This window comes from Oncorhynchus masou, chromosome 18 (assembly GCF_036934945.1).
Source record: "Oncorhynchus masou masou isolate Uvic2021 chromosome 18, UVic_Omas_1.1, whole genome shotgun sequence".
In the NCBI taxonomy this organism is placed as follows: domain Eukaryota; kingdom Metazoa; phylum Chordata; class Actinopteri; order Salmoniformes; family Salmonidae; genus Oncorhynchus; species Oncorhynchus masou.
The window spans coordinates 28657432-28676251 of NC_088229.1; the positions used below are offsets into that span (position 1 = coordinate 28657432).

At 40.6% G+C, this 18820-nt stretch overlaps 1 protein-coding gene across 3 annotated transcripts in view; it reads left to right on the forward strand.

The window, feature by feature from the left end:
- The first annotated feature begins 200 nt into the window (after window positions 1–200).
- pik3cd (phosphatidylinositol-4,5-bisphosphate 3-kinase, catalytic subunit delta) overlaps window positions 201–18820 on the forward strand; it is a 51878-nt gene continuing 33258 nt past the window's right edge. The window contains exons 1-8 of one of the 3 annotated variants that reach the window (XM_064922872.1): window positions 201–655; window positions 1768–1942; window positions 3261–3489; window positions 3910–4142; window positions 4889–5068; window positions 5714–5869; window positions 6456–6545; window positions 7833–8054. In XM_064922872.1, the coding sequence (XP_064778944.1) occupies window positions 1802–1942; window positions 3261–3489; window positions 3910–4142; window positions 4889–5068; window positions 5714–5869; window positions 6456–6545; window positions 7833–8054 (1251 nt within the window). In that variant the 5' untranslated portion in view covers window positions 201–655; window positions 1768–1801. The remainder of the gene's footprint in view (window positions 656–1767; window positions 1943–3260; window positions 3490–3909; window positions 4143–4888; window positions 5069–5713; window positions 5870–6455; window positions 6546–7832; window positions 8055–18820) is intronic. The other 2 variants (XM_064922874.1, XM_064922873.1) reach the window with 2 other exon arrangements.

Below are 18820 nucleotides of genomic sequence, written 5' to 3' on the forward strand. Positions count from 1 at the left end.
TTAATCTGACATGGATTTTTATGTGGATGAATGCATTATTTATTGATTGATAGATGTTTAACACATTTTGGTTTGAAGTCTTTGCCTCACAGTTGTGTTGCAAATGCTTTGTCCTGATAGGCTATGCAGGAATATTATTTCACACACACACACACACACGCACACACTTCCTAGTCTAAACAAACTTTGTAGACGTTCCCTTGACGTGTTCGGCGATGATGAGGCAAAGCGCATTGTCGTGCAGTGAGCGCACCTCGCCGTTCCTTTAGGATAGACTGACTACGCACTGAAGGAGCTCCTATCGCCTAGGAGCCTTTCAGATATAAAGCAAATTGCGAAAATTATCTTGTGTCTTGTGTGGGACAACACTGATACGACGGAGAACCATAAGAATCATTTTTTGGGCACGCTATTTAGCAATGGATGAAAAGCATTGACAGCGCTGGTAGAAGATGAAGAGATGAGCAACTGGCTTGTAGCAGATAAAGTGACTGAACCACAATACAGTAGCTATGTTGACTTATCTTTTGTGTGAAACATACATTTGTTTTATGTATTGCACAGTCTGACAACGTTTTTGGGGCATGGGACCTTATTTTAATTTTCGTTATTAGACCATTTTGATGCACGACCATTTGAACTCCTGTAGTTACAGGTATTTTGTTCTTCAATCTTGCTGATGTTTTGTGCTATTGGCTAGTATTTTACTCAATGTCCATTGTTGTCGGGGTACATTACTTTCACAGTTAGCCTACGTATAGTTCTACGTAAAAGAACGGATAAAATGTTTAACAGAATGTCAGCCTCTGTCAGCCTCCTAACCCCAGTGCTTACGTACAGTCTTGACTGTACGTAAGCACTGCAGGCTGCACTCAAGTAGGTTTAATCATTTCATTAGCACAGAATTGACACATTTTTTGAATAGATATAGAATTCAGAAATTGAAAAACACATTCAAATTATGTTTTTGAAATTTTAATTTGACATCTCCATAACCCCCAATGTTCTGCTAGTTTGGTATAATCATTTACTGCCATTGTGAGTCTTTCTATGCCCCACTGGAGACTGGCACTATTCGATTCTGAGACAGGGCTGAATGCTTGAAGGGACCTGGTTCATCGTAGTAGGCCTTCACCAATACTTACTATTCAGTAGGCTACCATGTCTTTAAAATAAAATAAACATAATATTTTTCATATTCTAATAATAATTGTATTTTTTATCATATGTTCAGCCATGGAGCTGTTGCCCCCCATTTTAAATGCCTAGAAACTTAAGCCTTCCTGTGATATCAAACGTGAGATACAATGTATAAAGTATGCCTACACATAAGCCTACAAGTGAGCCTACAAAGCTAGCAGCATGTCTACTAAGACCATAACAGGGTTGGAGTCAATTCTATTACATTTCACGAAGTAAACAGAAATTCCAGCCGACCATTCAGACATCATAGCAGACGCAGCACACAACGGGTTATCCACGTAACGGGTCAATTATATTTATGTTCAGTCTATTCAGGAAGTAAAGAAAGTCAAATGTTCATTGCTTTGCAATTGGAATTCAATTTTACTTCCATATTAGACGGAATTTAAATGGAATTGACCCTAACCCTGCTATGGTGTTAGTAGGCATGCTGCTAACTTCGTAGGCTCACAAGTAGACCTATGGTAGCTACATACATAACACGTTATATTGAGCATTAATTAAGGTTGCTGTGTTGTCTTTGTGTCCTGAATGGCCGGCTGGGTTTCCTTTCCCGTGGTACAGCAGTGGAGCTGACAGTAAATGAGAGACCGTCACGATGCCCCCGGGGGAGTATGGGATGCTGGGCGAGTGGGAGAAGGAGGGGGACCATGACATCATGATGGACTTCCTGCTGCCCACCGGGATCTTCCTGAAATTCCCTGTGTCTCGCAATGACACCATCGGGGCCATCAAAAAAGTAAGTCCTCGTTTCCCGGTCTGTGGCTGCATGAACCACGTTTAGCTGACTGTGTAAATGTGCACACGTATCAAGAGAGACCTGTATGTTGTCATATTTTTCGGTACCTTACAGATATTGTTAATTTGCTTGAACATGGAAACAAATCATATTAAATCGATAAAAATTACACGTGCAAATGACAAGAAATCGATAAAAATGCATGTGCAAAAGGTTTGGGTCATAAAGTATATTGTCGTATATTGAAATTGTTCTATGTTTGTTCCCTGTTCCAAGGCAGCACCCTGTATTGCATTTACTGTTGATTGACTTGAGTATTATTCTGTGGAGAGAGTCCGATGGAGTTGAGCCAGCTCAGTGCAGTAAAACAGGTCTGATTCCTTTAGTGCCAAAATGGAACTGGTATTTTAGTGCCAAATGGTACTTAATACCACATTCTCAATGAGTCATATTTAGGAAATATTGGGTGACTTTGAGATTCTACTTGTAATGAAAAGCGGTATATAAAATAAATATATTTACTATTATTAATACTATGGTTAGTCTTATTTTGAAGTAAAAACCAGGTATAACCAGGTCATTATAATAAAATGTTGTTCTCAATAACCTACCTCTTTAGATAAATGTTGGATTAATAAATTAATTTCACTACCTATTGAATTGTAGCTTGTTAAGGAAGGGCATGTTTGAATGTGATGGTACAGCGGTAGAGAGTTAATGTCTCATCTCTCTAATACAAATCTGTCTGACAATTTGCTGTAGCAGTCAAAAATGCCCTCAAATCCATTGAATTTGCCTGTTTCTATGCCAACAGTCATGCCTCTTCATACTGTTTGATTTATATGTGTTAAATAAAGATACTGTTGGCAGCTTGCTTCAGAGATTTTGCTTCCCTTTGAGTGGTTTTATTTACAGGCATTTAGACTTTCCCCTGTAAATTACTCAATTGGGTGATCACTTGTTTTATAATTAAATTAATGTTTTGTAATTTTGATTAATTTAAGATGGAGATTTAAAAACCCTGGCGGCGTGACCACTTTTTTGTTGTTTGAATCCCCGATTTTCCCTTTAAAACATGCAATACTCCATTTATAACACCTGATTTGAATGCAGTACCAGTAGTGTTGTTGTTTCTTGCTCTAGTGTGTGCAGTCAGCTTCCTCTTTCTTATGGTGTGATCAGTTGATTTGTGTGTTTGGGTATGGTCAGCTACTCTGTGTATTTGCCAGTCAGAATGTGACTGGGTGTGTAAATGGTCAGTATTGCTCATATTGGTTATGAACCCTGTGTGTGCGTGTGCTTGTGTGTGTTTGTATAGATGGTGTGGAGGAACGCTAGCAGCGAGCCCCTGTATGGAGCGCTGAGCGACGCGGACGCTTACGTGTTCACCTGCATCAACTCGACGGCAGAGCGTGAGGAGCTAGAAGACGAGACCCGTCGTCTGTGTGATGTCAGGCTCTTCATGTCTGTCCTGAGGCTGGTGGCCCGGGAGGGTGACCGTGTGGAGAAGCTCACCAACACCCAGATCAGCCTGCTGATTGGCAAAGGTCTACATCACCTCTTTCCCTAAGTAGTCATAGGTTAAGTAGTATGTATTTTCTCTCCACAATCTAGTCCACACAGCCACGAGAGAATAACAATTATGAAATCTACGTTTGTATGAACTAATGAAAATCACTTTTCTGGTCTACGAGTGCCGTGAGTGTGGGTCATCGAGAGAGATGATTTACTACGTTAGCTACGAATGCTTTGGGAAACCCATCTAGGCCTGTTAGATCTTGGGTAGAGGTAGCATAATGTTTGTGGAAAACATCTTAGGACTAGCTTTTTGAAAATGGCACCTAACAAACATAGATGTGAATTGGCATAATTGGTTATTAGCTCATTGTCACTGAATCACCAAATGCACTGTATCCTGCTCGTTTCCAACACCAGACCTTATGTCCACTCCTGTTCATGTCTCTCAGGTCTGCACGAATTTGACTCCCAGAAGAACCATGAGGTGAACGAGTTCAGGGTGAAGATGCGGTCATTCTGTGAAGAGAAGGCCCAGTACCGCCAGCGGTTGCCATGGTACCAGTGGATGGAGTACAGCTTCTCGTGTGATCTAGAGCCATGTGTTTCCCTGGCAGAGCCTGGGGGCATCAAGACAAAAGGCACTAAGAAGATCTTTGTCAATGTCAAGTTTGAGGCCAGCGATGTAAGTGCCTTGTTCCTCTGGCCTTTTTTACTCTTATTCTCAATGTTTGTCCTAGTAAATCAATCAGTTACTTTTTGTGAATTTGGGAAGGGACATGGGATATTGTGATTGGATTGAGATGTGAATATTCACCTTCTGTCAGCAATGATATCTTTGACTGGAAAATTCAGAATTTCTACCAATGCATAGACCAAGTTAAGATCTGGAGGATGACTTTAGGTATAAAAAAATATAAAAAACGTACACACTTTGGAAATTCCCTTCCCCTCCCACACACCACAAACACCACTCACTGTTACTTTACAAGTATTCAAAACAACAGTTCGGAATCACTATGAATGTAGAAAGAAAAAAGAAACAGTTGGAACAGAAAATCATTAAGTTGTGACATTTTTGCACAAAAACGGCCATAGTGACGATGGAAAGAACACAGTTTGACGTTATAGCTACTACATGATATACTTACCAAGCCTACTGTCTAAAGTATTATTTTATAGAGTAGCCTTCATACCAAACGTAACTACAAAATGTACTGTAAAAACAGCACTCATAAAGGACTTAGCTTGAAAAGAAAGCTTTTAGTTTTCCTTTTTTTTATCAAGCTACTGCCTTTTCAAACTGCCTATCATCTGAAGCTATGGAAGACCATCGTTCAAGAATTACCAGATCAATATTTTTTCAAGTGACGTTGAAATTCTGATTGTAATGAAAACCGTTATATAAAATGAATCTATTATTTTCTGTAGGAAAGCTTTATGCTTCAGCAGGAGCCCCAGGACCTGCCGGTGATCTTAATGCGGAGTGCCCTAAAGAAGAAGGCCACTGTGTTTCGCTCAGTGCGACAGGAGAAGCCAGAGGACTACACTTTACAGGTCAATGGGAGGTGGGAATTCATATACGGGAAATACCCCCTGTGCCAGTTCAAAGTGAGTAAACACAATAATACAAGCTTACTTCACTTTGAGTTTACCCATTTTCTCCATTGATGTTAACTGTTTATTCAATATGTTGTGCCTGGCATGTTAAGTCTGAGTTGGTCTGTATTTGTTTCTTATTTTGTCTACATGTTGCCTCTGTCTGCTCTGTGAATGTGATCTATTTTGTCTGTATATGCTAGGTATGTAATGAGAGCCTTTGGCTCTCTGGTCTCTAGTGGAATGACTCAATGTTTCGGTGGCAGGAGACTCCGTTGTTGGTTTTGAAACTCCTGCTACCTTCAGACCAATGATGACTCATATCTCTAGCAGCCCTCAGAAGGGAACTGCATTGCACATAATTCAGCTGCATTATTAAGCTTCAGTAAATAACAGCCTCCAGTTCTTGAACATGAGTACACCAGTGAATATCTGGACAGAGTTGGGTGGAGTCACCCCTAGACGCTGGTCTTGCATTTTGCCCAACAATTGAATTAGGATTGGGGGAGGGGAAGCTGATCCTAGATCTGTACCTAGGGGAAACTTCTCCCCGGAGTAATCTGGACCCCGGGAAATATGTGTGGGTGATCTGTGTGGTTGACATCCAACCCTTCTTCTTCCTCTCTTCCCTTCTTCCTTTCTCTACTCCTTCCTCAGTACATCTTCTCCTGTTTGAGAGGGGGTCAAACCCCCCACCTGACCATGGTTCATCACTCCACCATTGTCAAATACCAGGAGGAGCAGGGCTGCCTGGGCAGCCAGCTGTCCAAGAGTCGCTCCTTGTCTAAGCCCCCCCCTCTACCCGTGAAGAAGGTGAGTGGTCAGCCACTTGGGACCACAGTCATTTTTTATTAACAGAATGTCAACCTGTTTTGTACCTCTTACAGTTGTTCCTCAGCCAGTGTTATGGACTTTGACATGCCCAAAACATGCTGGGGGGGGGTCTGCCTGAAATCATTAACTTTTTACACTTTTACGTGCATGAACTTTGCTGATTTGAACTCGCTGAGTTTTCTTGTTGTTAGTGGTTTTTACTGTCTGCTTTAGTTGTATGATCTTCAGTGTAGCTTTGAAATGGTAGCACCTATCTCTCCCAATTATCACACACAATGCTGCTAAATGACAATACATTTGTGTGTGTAGTTTTGTATTGGTTAAAACTCTACTTCCCATAATTGATACCAACACAGAAAAGATGAACCAGGTTAGCCTTGTATCAGCTTCAGCTTTTGGAAGCTTTAGTTCCTCTTCTCTTCTCATGTTTTGTTGTTGTTGTTGAAGGTAAAACAAATTCACATTTTGGGCCTTGCATGTCACGCTGACATTAATAATTCACACAAAGCAGGAAACAATTTCAATGTTAATCTAAGCACATGTCCTATTTCTTTCTTACTATCAGCAGAACACGTCGTCTTTGTGGTCCATTGAGGAGCCTTTCCACATTCACTTGCTACAAGGCTACCGAGTCAACGCAGATGAAGGAATGAAGGTTGGTGTGGTTTCATGTGGGCTTTCGCGCTCTGACTGTTGCTCAATGAAGTGCAGCTTCGAGTTGTTTACCAATATCTCACTTTAGGGTGTACAAAGGAGAGGTGAAATGTAAACGATGGGGGTCATATGACCCTTACCGCACATTTCCCATAATTCATCAGAGGCAGTTGGTTAAAACTCTACAAAACAGGAAGTGGGGAGGGCCTATCTGGCTTTCACGTTACACTCTGGTGCCTAGATTCTTAGAAAAGGACAGGCTTTGCGCTCTCGCTCGCCACTTTAACTTTTTTTGTTGATAGGAGAGATGGTTGTCGTTACTATTGCAGATAGGGCATGTTGATGGCTCTGACCTATCTTGAAATTTGTTGAGTTTCTCCACCCTCTAATTACTCTACATAGAATTGTGATACTGTACTGTTGATATTGCATTAAATATCTGGGCAATATTATGTAGAAATGGACTATGCTGCAAATGATTTGATATACATGTCATATTTTCATTATTGAAAGGTTGTTTAACTTGGATCCTGTGAATTGGATGTAAAAGAACAACCAAGAAAAACACATGGGGAATTGGCTTAATGTTTTGTCTGTGTGTGTTTGATTCAGCTTTCTTACTGTTACTGTTTAGATTGGTTGTTGTGTAAGTGCACTTCCGGACTCTTACCTCAGAGCCGAGCATGACTCACAGTAAATTATTTGTCCTGTCACATTGTTGGCAGGCAGAAATTTGCCAAGATACCCTAGGGGGAAATATCCACTCATACAGGGTGCGTCCCAAATTGCACCCTATTCTCTATGTAGTACACTACTTTTGACCAGAACTCAATGGGACCTGGTCAAATGTAGTGCCCTATGTAGAGAATAGGGTGTCATTTGGGTCATACGCACACAGTACTTTTCTAATCTGGCTACAACCCAGCCTGGTTTGAATATATCCAGGGTAGGCAATACACTGAGCCTTGAGGAATTGACTGCTTGATATTGAATTAATCACATTGGAAAAATAGACTCCACTGTTCATTCATGTTTTTTCATTTACTGTAGCCATTTATTGTTCTTATGAAGGCAGTATGCATTGCTTATGAAAGAACAGATTCAGACACCGTACCATATCTTACCAAAAGCAATTTTATTTGCTTTGTGGAAAAAACAAAAACAAACAGATCAGTTAACACAAGGATGTCCAACTCAGTCTCTCATGTGGGTTCTTATTATTTGTGTGTGTGAGTGTGTGCGTGTACGTGCGTGTGCATGCGTTTAAGCACGTGTTTGTGTCTCCCAGCTGGTCGTCCAGGCAGGTCTGTTCCACGGCAGTGAGCTGCTGTGTAAGGTCGTGACCAGTGGTGAGGTTAACGTGTGCTCCGAGCCCTTGTGGGACCAGAAGCTGGTGTTTGACATCAGCGTGAGCGACCTGCCTCGTATGAGCCGCCTGTGCTTTGCTCTCTACGCCGTCATCGAGAAGGCCAAGAAGCCCCGCTCCACCAAAAAGAAGAACAAGAAAGCTGTAAGTCTGCAGCTGTAAGAGCTGTTACACCTTGATCACAACGACAGCGTCATTGCGCGAAATAGTACGCAGCATCATCTGGATATGTGTGCAACAAAAGTTAACCATTCATCTTCTTTTACAATTTCTACCAACAAGCCGTCTACGCATACAGTTTGACGCATATGTTCGATAAATCCAATGTATGCACCACACAGAACGCACTGCAACTGCCTCTGCAACGCAATGCTGCAAGGCAAATGCAGCGTTCCATTGGAAATGAATATGCTTCTGGTGTGCCAAAATGCAATGTCAATGTGTAAGAGCTCAAGTTTAACAATATCTATTTTGAATGAATTTGACACATTTTATTGACAGAGGAGAGAGTTAAAAATGTAGATGAGGATACAGTAAGTGGCAGAACGGGGGTTTCGTACCACTGCTGCCAGGGGTATATGTGGTCTGGGGGAGGCAGCTCTTAAAGCAGAGTTTTGTTTCGGCACTGTAGCTGTTAAAGTGATGGTCTAGAGCTTTTGTATAATTTCAGTCCCCGAAAATGTCTATTTTGTAAGTGCGTAACCCTTTACTCTTGTACCTGTATACGTGTTGAAAATTGCAGGATTTGGGCACTGATAAGTGCCTAAATTGGAACTCAGTGACTGTACACTAACATAATATAAATGACGTCAGAGCTCAGGCTCTGTGCTTCACATCGCTTCATGGGTTTTGACTGACAGACGTTCTGTTCTTGAGCACCGCACGCGACAAGAAGTTGCCCCCATCCCTCCTGCAACATTTGCACATTTTTGTTCGCTGAGTGAGGGAAATGCCATAATTAGGGGGACTATGTAATTTGAAAGATGAGACGCTGATAATTATAATAAATATCGCTATGATGTCATACATGCAAGCCAAACACCCATGAGTCTGAATGTGCACTTCAATTTTCCATATCATAAAACTCATGTCATGTACAGTGTCAATGTTTATGATCACTATGTTTGATGTACAGTTACAAGATGACATGGCGTCAAACCTTGAGTTGTTCTGAACAGAATGAGCCTATGTTAGTCTATTGTGAAGAAAATGTGCCATGGAACACGCACCTGAATACACGCATATAAACTCCTTACTATGCACACTGAAATTAGGATGTGTTTCTCTGAATTGCGCTGTGGAAGACTAAGACTGTAAGATCATATTTTATATAGTGCCTTCAGAAAGTATTCAAACCCCTTTACCCTTTCCATATTTTGTTGTGTTACAGCCTGAATTAAACATTTCTTAAATTTTGATTTTGTGTCACTGGCCTACACACAATACCCCATAATGTCAAAGTGGAATTTTTACAAATGAATTAAAAATGAAAAGCATTGAGTCAAAAAGTATTCAACACCTTTAGGCAAGCCTAAATATGTTCAGGAGTAAAAATGTGTTTAACAAGTCACATAATAAGTTGCATGGACTCATGCTGTGTGCAAGAATAGTGTTTAACATGATTTTTGAATCACTACCTCATCTCTGTACCCCACACATACAATGATCTGTAAGGTCCCTCAGCCGAGCAGTGAATTTCAAACGACAAAGACCAGGGAGGTTTTCCAATGCTCGCAAAGAAGGGCACCTATTGGTAGAAAAAAATAGACATTGAATATCCCTTTGAGCATTGCGAAGTTATGAATTACAATTTGGATGGTTTATTAATGCACTCAGTCATTACAAAGATAACGGCATCCTTCCCAACTCAGTTGCCGGAGAGGAAGGAAACCGCTCAAGGATTTTACCATGAGGTCAATGGTGACTTTAAAACAGTTACAGAGTTTAATGGCTGTGATAGCAGAAATCTGAGGATGGATCAACAACATTGTAGTTACTCTACAATACTAACTTGGATGACAAAGTGAAAAGAAGGAAGCCTGTACAGAATAGAAATATTCCAAAACATCCATCTTGTTTGCGATAAGGCACTAAAGTAAAACTGCAAAAAATGTGGCAAATTGATTTTATGTCCTGAATACAAAGCCTTATGTTTGGGGCAAATCCAACACATAACTGAGTACCACTCTTCATATTTTCAAGCATGGTGGTGGCTGCATCATGTTTTGATGGCAGTCTAACAAGGAGCAACAACCAATTTGTAGATTTTTAAAAGAATAATGGGCAAATGTTGTACAATCCAGATGTGCAAAGCTCACAGCTGTAATCACTGCCAAAGGTGATACTAACATCTATTGACTCGGGGTGTGAAAACGTATGTAAATTACATATTTCTGTATTTCTTTTTCAATACATTTGCAAACATTTCTAAAAACATGTTTTCACTTTGTCATTATGGGGTATTGTGTGTAGATGGGTGAGATTTGTTTTTATTCAATCCATTTTGAATTCAGGCTGTCACACAACAAAATATGGAATAAGTCAAGGGATATGAATACTTTCTGAAGGCACTGTAATTTAGCTAGTCATATTGGCAGTAGAGCAAGCTTTGAAATGATGCCCACCTGAACCAGATTGCAATTTATAATGGACTGTTTTTGGATTGTGTAAACAACAACAGCAATTGTGTGAGTGCGAGGATGCAGGGTTGTGTTCCAAACAAAACAATTACAAGTGTGCTTGCTCTAGTTCCTCAACGGCACAGCTAGTAGAGCTCAAAAAGCACTTTATAGTTGAAAAGTCTTCTTTGAGTGGTAAGTGCATTGACATTACCTATGCTTATGCATATACTTTTCATATTTCTTCTGTAAGAAATATTTCACCCTATCCATACAGGCCAATTCCCACGAGTGTTAAGGGTTAAGATCCCGGGCTGCACCTTTATGAAAACTGACTGAGAATTCAGTATAATGGGGGGGTAGGGGGACACGACAGTTTTAGTTGAAGAACATATGTCACTGTACATGAAATCCCTATCTCAATTCGGAAGAAATGTTGGCACGTAAAACTGCTTTACAGTGAGCTCCAAAAGTATTGGGACAGTGACACATCTTTTGTTGTTTTGGCTCTGTACTCCAGCACTTTGGATTTGAAATGATACAATGAGTAAAAATTAGAGGCATGAATATTATACTGCCCAAAAAATGCTAACCTCCCCTGTTATTGTAATGGTGAGAGGTTAGCATGTCTTGGGGTATGATATTTGTACGTCTAACTTGGGGGGGTGCCTGCTATTTTTGCAGCTACAACCATGTTGCTATTTCAACGTGCTCTGACACACTTTGTGTTTCTGTGGTTGCATGGGTGTCTGTGTGGGTGAGTGTCAGTGTGTGTATTTGTTTGCCTGAACAAAACATGTTTCTTTGTGTGTGTGTGTGTGTGTAGGAGGCGGTGTATGTTTTACTGTTGTCGGATTGTGCAAGCATTTTATTCGCTTCTACTCTTATCTGCTACACTATCACTCCAAGGAAGGAAGAGTAGAGCGTCAATTTCAAGGAATTATAAATGAAGTTTCTAAGCCAACCCACAGATATTTGTTGTATGTACCTCTTCTCTTAAGTACTTCCACTTTCATTGCAAAGACAACTTCCTTAAAGTGGAACTGACAGTGTGTTAACTACTTTACAGATATGAAACAATCATATCAGTACAAAAATACCAAACTTTCTAAGAGATTGTAAAACTAGATTATATTTGACTGAAAATTCCATCACGTACAAGTAAGGCATTGTTGGCAGAATAGATGGATGCAGTTCAATGCATGGTTAATATAATTCATCAATACATTTCTTGGTAGTCCAAAATATATTGTTATCAGGTTGTAAATCACAGCTTGTCTGGTACAGTGTTTGCTGCCTCCACCCATTCGGGATGCACTGTTTCAGTTTCAATGACTCAATATTTTGGACAAGCATGCATTGGCAGGCAAGCTGCAGAAGGACGAGCAGGCTACTATTCCTCATTGTTTATCAGTGCAATTCTGACGTCCAACTAGCTTAAAAAGTTTGAGAGCGTTTAACTAATATTCCCTCATTAGATTTCAGCTAATATAGCTCTGGCTAGCATGTAGTTGTTCATCTTGTTGTTGATGTGAGAGGATACATTTTCATGGTTGTTTGGTCAATAGGACTGTAAAGTTCCCAAATGTAAGATGACTCCCGTGGTATTTACAGTTACACTAAGTTGACTCTTCATTTAAACAGCTTGGAAAGTTCCAGAAAATTATGTCATGGCTTCAGAAGCTTCTGATAGGCTAATTAACATCATAAGTCAAAATTATGTCATGGCTTTAGAAGCTTCTGATAGGCTAATTAACATCATAAGTCAGTTGGAGGTGTACCTGTGGATGTATTTCAAGGCCTACCTTCAAACTCACTGCCTCTTTGCTTGACATCATAGGAGAATCAAGAAAAATCAGCCAAGACCTCAGAAAACTAGGATTAAATGTCAAGAATTGTGAAAATGAGTTTAAATGTATTTGGCTAAGGTGTATGTAAACTTCCGACTTCAACTGTAAGTATTTGTGAGTCGTTTCAGGAAACAAGGTGTATGTCGCGCGTCACTACTTCATAGGAGCGTTTTTTGACAGAAATGCCTTCTGGAACATGTGACCTTTCATGTGCCTTTATAGCAAACGTGTATGCCATCTGTAAATACAAATAAAGTTGTTAAATTATGAGCCTAGTTGGTTTAGCCACGGAAACTAAGCAACCTCCCTGCTAGCCATGATTGGCTGAGTTAATGAGTTGGCTGGACATGCCGACAGATGAGTTCGGATCGGACTGCCATGTAGCACGCTTCTGCCTATAATATGAGCTGGTCAGTATGTGTAGGTAATCCTTTATAACGCAGCTTTTTTGAAAGATATCACATAGTAGAACTGCATAAGTGTTGCTCTCCACTTTCTGGAGGATCGAGTTTTTAAATCAGTGGAATTAGAGTATGGTAGCTAAGGAGATTAGCTAAGGAAAATTCTGGCGTTTGATTGCAAATATGCAGACGGAGTAGAAAAGAGAACACACAAAAGGCTGTTCTATAAAACACCTGTCTCTGGATTACATTTTCAAACTAAGGGCAACCATGGCACCCGTAACAGAGAAGGAGAAGCGTCCATCCATGTATGAGGAAGAGAGTCTAGCTAGCTACATTTTCAGATATTACATGTTTCAAATTTTGTCAAAAAGTAATTTATTTCAAGTTAAAATGTACTGATGCTAACGTTGCGTGTGATTTGTGTAGTAATATAATCTGTATCTCAGAGCCATTTGCATTGCTAGTTATAGCCTAATGTTAGCTAGCTAATTTTGATCCTGGTTGGTTGGTTCGCTACCTGCAGATTCATGCAGGGTAGTAATGTTATAAATTGGGATTATGGTTAATTGTTTAAATTGCTAGCTGTCTAAACAAAAGACTCCACTATGCAAGTAACTACTTCACTTTGACAACTGTCGATAGACAGTAAATTCGCTCTGGCTATCTATTCCGATTTCAGAGCACTCTCGTCTGAGTGTGCCAGAGTGCAGAATAACTGATGAATTTACGAACGCTCAACCCCCATTGAATATGGCCGGTGTCAGTAAACTTAGGCAAAAAAACGTAATTAAATTGTTGCCATTCAGCACAGTTGCAGTCACCAACGATCTGGATAACATAAAAACAGCCTAACCAGCTCTGCTAAGGCGAGTAAAATGGTCAGTGAGCTGTTCTCTCATTTGTGACTGGAAGTAGTTAGCAAGCTAGCCACCGTTAGCCAGTTAGCTTGGATGATTGACTGCTGCTGTTAGTTCAGAATGCTCGGATTAACCCTACTTTTAGCCCAGAGCGTCCAGTGTGCGCTCTGAACGCTCCGAGAGCGAAACGCTCTGAATGTACTAAAGGCCAATCTTTCTAGTAGGCTTTCCAGTAGGTACCAAAACATTCAAGGGCCATTTTCTCATAAGTAAGGTTATAAGTTCATCAACTTTCAAAGCAGAATTACATTCCCATTGTTCCTCAGCTGTAGTGTATGATACAGTGAGGGAAAAAAGTATGTGATCCCCTGCTGATTTTGTACGTTTGCCCACTGACAAAGAAATGATCCGTCTATAATTTTAATGGTAGGTTTATTTGAACAGTGAGAGACAGAATAACAACAAAAATATCCAGAAAAACGAAAGTCAAAAATGTTATAAATTGATTTGCATTTTAATGAGGGAAATAAGTATTTGACCCCCTCTCAATCAGAAAGATTTCTGTCTCCCATGTGTCTTTTATTTAGGTAACGAGCTGAGATTAGGAGCACACTCTTAAAGGGAGTGCTCCTAATCTCAGTTTGTTACCTGTATAAAAGACACCTGGCCACAAAAGCAATCAATCAATCAGATTCCAAACTCTCCACCATGGCCAAGACCAAAGAGCTCTCCAATGATGTCAGGGACAAGATTGTAGACCTACACAAGGCTGGAATGGGCTACAAGACCATCGCTAAGCAGCTTGGTGAGAAGGTGACAACAGTTGGTGCGATTATTCGCAAATGGAAGAAACACAAAAGAACTGTCAATCTCCCTCGGCCTAGGGCTCCATGCAAGATCTCACCTCGTGGAGTTGCAATGATCATGAGAACAGTGAGGAATCAGCCCAAAACTACACAGGAGGATCTTGTCAATGATCTTAGTTACCAAGAAAACAAATGGTAACACACTACGCTGTGAAGGACTGAAATCCTGCAGCGCCCGCAAGATCCCCTTGCTCAAGAAAGCACATTTACATGCCCGTCTGAAGTTTGCCAATGAACATCTGAATGATTCAGAGGACAACTGGGGGAAAGTGTTGTGGTCAGATGAGACCAACATGGAGCTCTTTGGCATCAACTCAACTCGCCCTGTTTGGAGGAGGAGGCATGCTGCCTATGACCCCAAGAACACCATCCTCACCTGCAACCAGCACAGTTGTAACACATGCTTTGGGGGTGTTTTTCTGCTAAGGGGACAGGACAACTTCACCGCATCAAAGGGACGATGGACAGGGCCATGTACCGTCAAATCTTGGGTGAGAACCTCCTTCCCTCAGCCAGGGCATTAAAAATGGGTTGTGGATGGGTATTCCAGCATGACAATGACCCAAAACACATGGCCAAGGCAACAAAGGAGTGGCTCAAGAAGAAGCACAATAAGGTTCTGGAGTGGCCTAGCCAGTCTCCAGACCTTAATCCCACAGAAAATCTGTGGAGGGAACTGAAGGTTTGAGTTGCCAAACGTCAGCCTCAACCTTAATGACTTGGAGAAGATCTGCAAAGAGGAGTGGGACAAAAACCCTCCTGAGATGTGTGCAAACCTGGTGGCCAACTACAAGAAACGTCTGTCCTCTGTGATTGTCAACAAGGGTTTTGCCACCAAGTACTAAGTCATGTTTTGCAGAGGATCAAATACTTATTTCCCTCATTAAAATGCAAATCAATTTATAACATTTTTGACATTCGTTTTTCTGGATATTTTTGTTGTTATTCTGTCTCTCACTGTTCAAATAAACCTACCATTAAAATTATAGACTGATCATTTCTTTGTCAGTGGGCAAACGTACTAAATCAGCAGGGGATCAAATACGTTTTTCCCTCACTGTATACCAGTTTCTAGCTTTGAGTCTCTACTTTTATCCGATTTTTAAAAAAAAATACATAATTTCAAATTTTGCGACATAAAATCGAGTCAGTCGGTCACATTTGCAAAAATCCATTCAGGTGTATTTTGTGGCATGTGGCGAATGCGTGCTAATAATGTAAAATCGTGCTGAACTTGCTTACTGCCTGTAAACACACTGTCCAGTTGAAAGTGAATGATGGCATGCTTATAGGCATATTTGCATAAAGAGCTACTGTAGCTCTGATTGGCTATGGCGTAGACTCCGGTCCTGGGCCAGGCAGATGTTTTTATTTACTGCAGTTTCTATTAATAGTCCAAATGCACGGCCGGGTTCCCACTCTATATTGCTGTATTATTTTCACAAATGCCTTACTTTACGTCATTCTCAAACATTCTATGAATTGATGAAAACGTGAAAATGACCATGTCTAAGTGCTCGCTTGTCAGAAAATGTAAAGTTTTTTTTTAAAGTGTATTTCTTCCTAGGGGTACATATGAACAGATTAGAGTCAAATGTAATGTTGCTAAAAGGCTGTCAGTTCCACTTTAAATGGCTATTACACTGTTTCACATTACATTTAGAGCTGTGGATACTTTAAATGGAAATGTATGTTACGTTCACCAGCAAGAAAACCAAAAACGTCGCTCAAACAGAAGGGGGAACTAACGAAGAGTCACTGATCAACAACTAAAACGAAAACAGGTGGGGTTTTAGGAGGGATTCTGAAAGACACTCATGGGGGCATCCAATGAAAGTTGGCTAGCGAGAACAACTGGAACCTAAAAGACACCCACCATGAGTGCCCACTAAATTTGCCCAAGAAGAGGCAAAAGGGTTAAGCAGGCATTGTGTCAAGAAGCAGTGCAGCTTGGTTGGGTTGTATTTCGGAGGACGCACGGCTCTCGACCTTCGCCTCTCCCAAGTCCGTACGGGATTTGCAGCGATGAGACAAGACTGTAACTACCAATTGGATACCACGAAATTGGGGAGAAAAAAACACACCCAACAAGCAAACCAAAAAGGTGGAGCAAAATTAAATTAGGGAAATCAGACAAAGGAATGTTTTTCTATAAATGAAATAGGGAACGCCAACTAAAGGTGTTGACCCTCCACATCTCTCAAGACAACTGGAGCACTGGGCCAGGCACTCTGAAATACGGGATTTGCAGCGATGAGACAAGACTCTAACTACCAATTGGATACCACGAAATTGAGGAGAAAAAAACACACCCAACAAGCAAACCAAAAAGGTGGAGCAAACTTAAATCACCTTCCCAATGTAGCACAGGTGTAACACATAACACATGACCAATGAGGTGACACCAATCGGTGCCCCTATGTGCTAATGAGCTATACATGCTAAAGTCCAACCTCAAAACATAAATGGAAAAACCAAAGCATGTAACAATGTATATCTGCTTAGAAACATTACCCAAATGTTTGTTCACTTATCTTTTCATCCTTCCGACCCCATTGTCAGTTTATTTGAAAATGTACCCAATAAACAGTTTGCATGTGTCATATGGCTGTTATAAGGACATACAGAAAAAAGTAATGTCTGTGTTCTGTGTAGTTTTTTTTTTGTTTCGATCAAGTCAAGGATATCTCTTATGTTCCCCTTTTCTGCTAAATGCCATAATAGTTTCACTTCTAGACATGAACACACAGTTAACACCACCTCTTTGAATCCCCATGCCATTGGTTACTATGGACTTGTTTGCCATTGCTTTCAGGAAGTGGAACGTGTATGTCGTTGTTGTGTATAATACTGTACACTGAGGCCTGGGCTCAATTTCCCCTTCTTAACGTGGCTCTTGTCACAGTCCTGGGTGTATTCATTAGTGCACACCGTAGAAAAAACATTTCGCAATTGAAAATGTTTTGCTACAAAAACAAGGCTACTCCCTCCCCGTTTTGCCCTGTTACTTCCTAGTGAATACGCCCTGGTTTAAAAGAGGCATGGTGCGAGGCCACATGTGTGCTGTGGGGAGCTAGGCCTCAGCGACTCCACTTCTGCTTTCTGGGCCACTTCTCCCTTCCGTCACCCAGAGGAGAAGTCTTCTCAGCAGGCCAGACAGCGGGCCTGCATCCCTTATAGCACCCTATTTCCTGAATAATGCATACTTTTGATCAGGGTCCATAGGACCAATGTTCAAATGTAGTGCACTGTGCCATTTGGAACACACAACAGGAAGCGACAAGTTATTATGGGTAGCCATGGCCACTCGCATCGGCTTATTTTAATTTAGCTTGTTTTTTTAGCAAGTTCACAGCTGAGCGATGCACTATATTGGTTTTCCCGCCTGAGCTCGAGAAGCGCTTTCCCCTGACCATTTACCACAAGTCATTCTCATTAAACCTTGTGCTAGGAAGGGAGATTTGGACATTTATGATTCATTATAATCATTCAATACATACAATACAATGACAACTCAATTAACCTTTATTTTATAACTCTAATATCAAGTGTTTAACAGTTTCTGAGGTTAATTGAAATCCTTGTAATGGCCAATTAGATATTGGGTCTTGTATTGTTTTATGTATACTGTATATTGAAATGCATTTCAAGCAATTTAATGTAACCATAGAGGCCTACAACACAAATGGCTTGCGAGACATAATGATATCAGTTATTATACGAACGAAGACCTGTTCGTTAACCACAGTGGAAACTCTTTCGCAAAGTGACTGTGCTTTTTGGTGGTGCAAGAATAAGTCTGTTGTTCATTGCACCATTGCCATTCTCAGTCATTCATTTCAAGACTGGAGGCTCCATTTAATCAATCTGGAAGTTTCTAGTTTATGGCAACACATCATTCCTCCCATGCAGCCAGGTATCCAGTTTGAATTGAATATCAAGTTGTATTTATTTTTATTTCACAACGTGTGTTATTGATTGAAAAATCCAAACTTCAACTTAGTGACACTGTGGGCCACATACTGATTTTGATTGAATGAAGCCCAAGATGTACTCACACACATTTGGGTTCTTCTAAACAGATGTAAACGAAAACAGGTTAGAAAGTTTTGAATTTGTTAATAGTGTGCTAATGACTATCAACCTTGGTCGTGTTCAGTAGGGCACACCGAAGCAAAACGTTTCGCGACGAGAAAAACAATATTGTTCTTATTGGACAAGTTATGGTAGTACCTCCCGTTCCACTTTTTTTTCCTTCTTTGCTGAACATGACCATGGTATTTCTCCCATAGAATTAGAATGGACGTTCCCATTC